Raw genomic sequence first — 7,513 nt, 5'->3', positions numbered from 1 at the left:
TACGTGGCTCACCCCAGTACTCAGAGAAGGCAAACACTCTGCAGACAACCTGGCAGGGGGGGGCGCAGGGAGAGATCCTATCTTCACACCACAACATAAAATGCTGTTTCTCACTAACACCTCTGCTGTGAGCTCTACTGTGGAGGAGGTTTTCTCATTTCACAATTAGAAATGTCAAATATCCTTAAGAGGAAAAACAAAACCCACATCCTTTTCATTTAGATATATATTAAACAGTGAACAGGGAAGAACCTAGACAAAATCATGGGGGCTTTCTTTACTTTGTCCACCTCTTTTGTTGTCATTCTCCTGGTAATTCCTGGAGGTAAGTGCCCCAATTTGATCCTTTTGCTAGTAAACAGTGATATGCAGAGTCAGAGTTACGTAGAAATGTATCAGCATTAAAAAGGCACTCACTATTATTATTGGAATTCTTATGATGAGTGCAAAGGAGCTAATAAGAACTCTTATGTGTTTGGCCTTTTCATAGAGATAAAAAAAAATCTGAATGAATTTAATTAAAGCTGCACAAAGGGCAGAGGAGTTCAGAGGAGTTAACATAATTATTATCTGATCCACCTCTCTAGAGACATACACATGTATTAATCTCTTGCTTTTCTGTTTTTCTCAAAAACATGTTAATTTAACATGACTTACACTATGTAGCCCCATTTCCAGGAGTGCACAGAGGACACATAATGCACAGTGTTTATCTGTGGCAGATCGAGAGGTTCTTAGTTACAAGGAAAGCTGAGAAATTAACCACAGCAGAGAGGTTCAGGAAAAGAAATCTGTGCAGCAACAACAACAATACTTGGTGGATTTTTTGTTAAAGTTCACACCACTAATCTAATTTTTGTCATACTGAAACGTACAGAAGTAGTAGTGCTGAGCAATATTAAGTCTACCTTGAAGACTAGCATTGTGGCATATGTACATACTTGCATGTCTATATACTTTATAATTACATTAACTTTTCTTCTAAGAGACTTAAGTTTCTTATAGTATTCATTAGCCATGTTGTAGTATTGTGACTTATTTTTATTTTCAGGTTTGTGTGTGGATATCATTGGAGGAAATGAAGTAGCACCTCACTCAAGACCATTTATGGCTCTAATTAGAGGAAAAAAGGACGCAAAAATTTGTGGAGGAGCTTTGATCAAGGAAAACTGGGTGTTAACAGCTGCCCACTGTAATATGTAAGTTCTGAATCTGATTCAGAGATCTGTTAGTGAGTATCCAGTGATTTTGTGCATTTACCATGAGCATGATTGTGTTCTGATTATTGTGTTTCTAGATTTATGTTGACAGCTATGATTTGGTGATTAAGAAATACTGTAGCAAGCTGTGCTGATCTTCAGTGTTTCTGAAGAGGTATTTTGCAAGCTTCTATCAGCATGCAAGTATAGACTAGCAACACTGAAGTAGTGAATTTAGGATAAAGATTTATGCCTGTTTTCTCAGTACGCTTGACCAAATTGAGATTTGTCAGTCTAGCTGCTCAGAAAACAGAATCAAATTCTTATCATTTTACTCCATAAAAGATATGCCTTTCACTGTAGAATGAGACAGCTTACAGATCTAACTGGAGGAATTTTCTCCTTTATAAGAAAGATGTTCAGAGACCCCTACTTTACAGAATATCTGTAAGTAAGTTTGTCAGCCAGCCTTTTTTCTTCCTGACCGACTCAAGATGCAAACGGCTGTTTGGCCCAGAACACTCCTCCCCAGCAAGGCGAGATGTGAGGTTTAAATCACATGTCCCACCCGTTGCCCTTGTAGGGAGGCCTGGAGCTGCTGCTGAGCCAGACCTCACGCAGGCTCAGTCAACAGCCTTTCCGGGCCAGCGAATCACTGGACTGTACAGATATCAGAGAAACATATCAATTCCTCCTGTCACCATCCAAACGGGGGATATTCCAGACCTACTACAAAGACAGCATAGGCTCAAAAGCTGCAATATTAACACAAGGCAAAGAATGATGCTATATGAGACCTCAGTGAAGAGAAAATACAATGAATAAATCAACCTAATGATGCTCAGTCAACAGTTAGAGCTTAATAGCTGAAAGAAAAAGACTAACCATTTCCTCAGGGTTTTGCTTGTTGCAGTAAGAAGCAATTTTTAAGAAGCGCCATCCTATACACTTGCTCAAAAATACCCTCCCATTCAATCGTAGTGTACATTTTTCTCACAGAAATAGCCACACCTGTGGTTTGACATAAAGGAGCATCTCGCTTGACCAAAGAGGGTAGACTCCTGGTTTCTATACCAGGAAGCCCCAGTAGGCACAACTATGTCAACATTTTAATATCTAGTAAGTATACAAAGCTGCAGAACAACTGAGAGGAAGTAAGTGAGAGAGCTCATGTGGACTCAGAAAATGGTTTTGAAAACTACATCAGGTGTTAGAGTAAAGCAATAGCACAATTCGGTCCAATTGTGATATTTCTGACCTAACAGTCCTGTGAGCTATTCTCTTAAACTTCCAGCATAAATGGCACAGGGACACACTTGGTGAGATCACTACCGTCAGCAAAGCCAATGACACCACTTTCCATTTGGTTCCCAAATGGAACCAAAGTTCAGAGTCAGGCCCTTGAGCCTTGTCCATGCTTGTGGGAAGGTGAAAAGAGAACACCACAAATCTTGATTCACTGACTCAGTTTGTTTAACTATTTGTGAAAACATGGTAATGTTTTATATTTTTCTAACATAACATTACTTTTCAGGCATGAGGCAAGAGGAACTGTAGCAACTGGTCATTATAGCACCACATTTAACAGCAAGGAGTTACAGACTTAGAGCAAGTGAATCCTACTAACCCTATTCTCTTTCTTCTCAGGAAAGATGGCATTGTTATTCTTGGAGCTCATTCACTGCAAAAAAGAGAGCGCGAGCAACAAGTTCATCAGATTGCAAAACAAATTCCCTACCCATGCTACTCTGATAGTAAAAAGGAAAATGATATAATGCTGCTGCAGGTATAAACTTATACATTGCTTAAGGAATACGCACCTTCTACGACGTAGCAATTTCTTCCTCCTTATGAGGAAAGGAGAGGAGTCAATGGACTTCCTGGAGACTCTATTTCCTGGTGACAGTTTGGTCTGCAAATCTAGCCCAATATGAATTGGGGACTAATGCATTCAAACTAAATTCCTATAATGCACACCAATGCTAGAAATAAAAAAAATTCTGGAGCTTGGCCAAGATATGTCTGCCCCTACCTTTTCAAAAATATAATAAAGATTGTTCACAGAAAGAGGCATATTTCGCATATTAAAATAAGATGGCTAAAAGCTCCAATGTTCTGTCTGAAAAACAGTTTTAATAAAAAATATTTATGATTTCTCCCATTTTCAGCTTTGCCAGCTGCAGTGATTGCTGCCATTTTGTCCAAGCTGAGATTCACTCCTTTTAGGGTTCAAATACTATAAGAGACAGAGAAGAGAAACAGGGGGGTTTTTTTAGAGCTAACATTTCAGCAGACCCTGAATGGGTTTTCATGGGACAAAGGACACTCATTTTCCTAATTCCATCATTACCTCATTGATTAGACAAATCCTGCTACAAATAATTGAAGTATCTCAAAAAAAGGATTGAAATAATCCTCCACTATCTTGATGGAAAAGATTGAGTGATTAATATTGCAGGGGTCTCTATTAATCTAATCCCCATAATAACTATTTTCTGTATCTTCCACAGCTTAAAAAAAGAGCAAAACTTAATAAAGCTGTGAAAATCATTCCATTGCCTAACTCAGATGATGATCCCAAAGCAGGAACAAGTTGTAAAGTAGCAGGATGGGGAAAAACTCACAATAACCTGAAAAAGAGTTCTGGTACGCTAAGGGAAGTCAACATCACTGTCATCGATAGAAGAATATGCAATGATTGGAAGCACTATAACAGCAACCCTGTCATAACAGAGAATATGATATGCGCTGGATCTAGGAGAGGAGGAAAGGATTCATGTTCCGTAAGTGTATTTACTGGCTGTATCCACCTAGAGAATACTAAAAATAAAATATAAAACACTAGCTTTTAGTCTTCTAACTTCTGCTTATTCTTCAGTTTGATAAAGAGCTTATTAAAAATGAGTGAATTTAGCAAAGGTTTGTTTATCAAAGCCTTAAAATCAAAGCTTCAAATGGATAAATTCACCTTCACAGACTTTAGATTTTGTATTTTTACCCAAGCATAGCCAACAGCTATTCTCTTCCTCCACAAAATGATGTTTAATAGAAAAATCTCCACAAAATAACTTATGCTTAATGGATCCATTATCAAGCAACTAAATCGAACAGAAGAACTTCTCCAATGTCACAATTTTTGCCTTTGACGTATGTTTTTCTGGTAAAAAAGCATTTTCACTGGGCACCAAGTCAAATAAATAACTGTGCAAGAATAACACTACTTTTAAAAGATTTAAATTCTGAATTAATGAAGCTACAAAAAAAAAAAAAAGGTACAAATTCCCAGAAACTTTGTCTTTTAAGAGGAAAGTTTCCATTCTTTTTTCATATTCAGAAACACTATATAACTATTCCTTAGCAGCGGTCTAAATTTATTCCACATAACTCACATGTCAAAGATCAGATTTAAGTATTTTTGTTTTAGCTAGTGAAAAACTTGCCTTCTAAGGAGAAAAAAAAAGCAATACTATTCTCTACATTTCTGCTTCTTCCTTTCTCTTCTAGAAAGAGATTTAAGTAAGATAAGGGTTTCTAAGCTCTGGTAAATTTCAATGACATTTTTCTCCCTTGTTTTCCAGGGGGATTCAGGTGGACCTTTAATATGCAATAATGTGATGAGAGGCATCACTTCTTTTGGAAAGGCCAACAAGTGCGGTGCTGTTGACAGCCCTGGTGTCTACACTCGACTCACAAAGCAATACCTTCTATGGATAAGGAAAACCATAGGGGGAGATTTACAGGCTGGATTTTGACCTGTTAATTTCCTACTCTGTGCTGGTGTAACAAAACCTTGTTTTGCAATATATGCTGCAAAATAGCTTCATGCTAGTGGTAGAAGTATTCCCATGCCAAGCTTTAGCAGCTTTATTTCTTAGGGATGAAACTGCATGTCTGCTTTCAGAACAGATGTGACCTTAACAAAGCCAGAACAGAGCACCCTACATTAACAGCTTTTGTAGTTCATACTCCAGCTGTTTGGGTCCTAGCTGCACGTTGAGTATATATACCGTACTCTTCTGTGTCTAGATTTCTGCAAACAACTCTGAAAGTAGATGAAGTGTCACGTACCACTCTAGATACCTGAAAAACTCAGATTTTCTGCAGCAGAACTCCTGATTTACAGGTGGAAGGAACTGGTAAGCTTTAGGAAATGAAGTCTCAGCAACTGGACCATTTGGACAGTTTGTGAGACACAGTAAGTGTGTATTCTCTAACTTTCATGCCTTTGAAACCTCTGTCTTTCACCCTTTAATGTACTTCGCAATAATAAAGAAATGATAGAAAAATCTACTTTCTGAAGTTGTCAGTTTACATTAAACACCCCCCCTCTTGCAGTGCAGGTATTCTGCATACAGTCTGTATACAGTAACATATACATTTTTAGATGTGCTATATGTTTACAGATTACACCACGATCAGCAAGATTATATTAAAAATCAGCTGAAAATCATCCTCCACAGAAATTATAAAAGGTGTCATAGCTGGAGCATGAATATGATAAATCTCTGTTAGTAAAGGAAAAAATAATAATAATTTCATGGCTCCACTACCACTAGTTAGCTAGATTTCATTGACAGACATGCAGCAAAATTTTTAAATGTTTCAAGAACCACTTCTCAAACAGCAAACAGATCTATCACGAAAAATATTTCTCTGCATGTCCATATTAACAGTCTTGAGCATCTTTAATGCTGTATCTTAAAAGGAGGTTGGTTTTATTTTATGCTGCTTTGTTAAAAAAAAAAAAATAGAAGTAGAAGTTAGCTAACAGAAAGCAGAAAACGTTCAAAGGCTAAGCAAAGTATGCTTAGCTTCATATTCACACTTTCCTCATGCCATTCTCCTATCCCACCCCATACTAAACATCTATTCCTTTATTTGATAAACTGAGCATTTAGGTAACTTCTACAGAAAGAAAGGAAATTTGAGGGAGAACTATAGAAATCTATATGAGTAAAGGGATTAATTCATTACTATTTTCCCTTTGAAAATGGAAAAAAGAAATTACATTTTTTTAAACTTTGAAGTATTTTAAGCATTACTTTGCACATTTAAATCAGATTCTAAGTGTTTGATAAAATCAGCTGCAATAAACATGCTACCATTAGAGTATAAGCATCATAAAAGTTATTCTCTATTCTTAGATACTAGCTTCTTCGTAGTTGTGTCCATCTTTTCTACCTTGTTTTACACAAGGCCACAAGAGATGACCACAGCAACTAGCAGCTTAGCGTATTTATTGTAAATTAACAATTTGTTGAGTACTCAGGACATCTGAGAAAACATGAGTGGTCTCAGCCTTTGAGAGCTAGAGTTAGTGATCATGATTTAAGAACAGCAGCCGAAGAGATTTTAAGTGATGAGAATCAAAGATATGACAGTTTCACATTCATTTCCAGAGATGTTTGCACTCCTCCTTAATATTGTCTCTCTCTCTTCAAGCATTTGATCATAACTTAATTTTCCACCAGATGACACTGACCCATTCCCCTGATCTTCTGTACTTCCTCAGGTCAGTTACAGGAAGTGTTCTAAATGTTTCAAACTGTAGTTAAAAAAAAAAAAGAAAAAAAAAGAAAAAAATTCAAGCAGCATAAGTTTCTGAGCTCACAGGTTTTTAATATACAAATGCAAGACCAAATCCTGACCCAGCACCTCTTTTCCAATGGTGAAAGCAGAGCTCCAAAGACATCTGTGGATAGAGCCTGCTTTGAACAGCACCACTGAGTTGCATCTGAACAGCATTTGAAGATGTATCTCAACAGCCTTACTTAGCTCTTGACAGCATACAAGCCTTCATCAGACAAACTCCCATTAAAGTCCAAGGGACTCAGCCCTTGTGAACACTAAATAAAATTCATTGAGTGCCAGCTGCCAGGTTTGCTGACACTCTAAATTAAACTGGTATCCATATGGGCTAAATGAACTAACTGTTGTGTTCGACCCAGACAGAATGCCTCTTTGATTCTGCTTATCAGGCTTCTTAGTTGATTACACAATTATATGCAGTAATAGAACATGCAGAATATATGCAGAATAGAAACAAGTATGCATGTACTTGTATCTTCAAATATCTATCACATACAATAAGTGAGTTTAAGGAAACAATTCAAAATCCAGTAGAAGGCAGTTTTCTAATAAATCCAGTCCTCATTGCTGCTATGAGGACAATAGAGAATTCACAAGAAATGATTTTTAAATTATTTAGAGTTATGTATTTAGGCTGGGTGTCAAGAAATATTTAAACAGGTTCTCTTTTGCACTGTGATCTATGTGATGTGTAAAATGATACGGTCCCCTGGACTGGTCTCTGC

At 37.1% G+C, this 7,513-nt stretch overlaps 1 protein-coding gene across 1 annotated transcript; it reads left to right on the top strand.

The window, feature by feature from the left end:
* The first annotated feature begins 264 nt into the window (after nucleotides 1-264).
* GZMA (granzyme A) lies at nucleotides 265-4,951 on the top strand. The gene is made up of 5 exons (XM_062600036.1): nucleotides 265-325; nucleotides 1,052-1,199; nucleotides 2,847-2,985; nucleotides 3,710-3,982; nucleotides 4,778-4,951. The coding sequence occupies exons 1-5, from the start codon at nucleotides 265-267 to the stop codon at nucleotides 4,949-4,951; spliced, it is 795 nt and encodes a 264-aa protein (XP_062456020.1).
* Nucleotides 4,952-7,513: the final 2,562 nt, after the last annotated feature.

This window comes from Rhea pennata, chromosome Z, assembly GCF_028389875.1.
Source record: "Rhea pennata isolate bPtePen1 chromosome Z, bPtePen1.pri, whole genome shotgun sequence".
Classification (NCBI taxonomy): Eukaryota; Metazoa; Chordata; class Aves; order Rheiformes; family Rheidae; genus Rhea; species Rhea pennata.
This window is presented reverse-complemented; position numbering and strand designations above follow the sequence as displayed.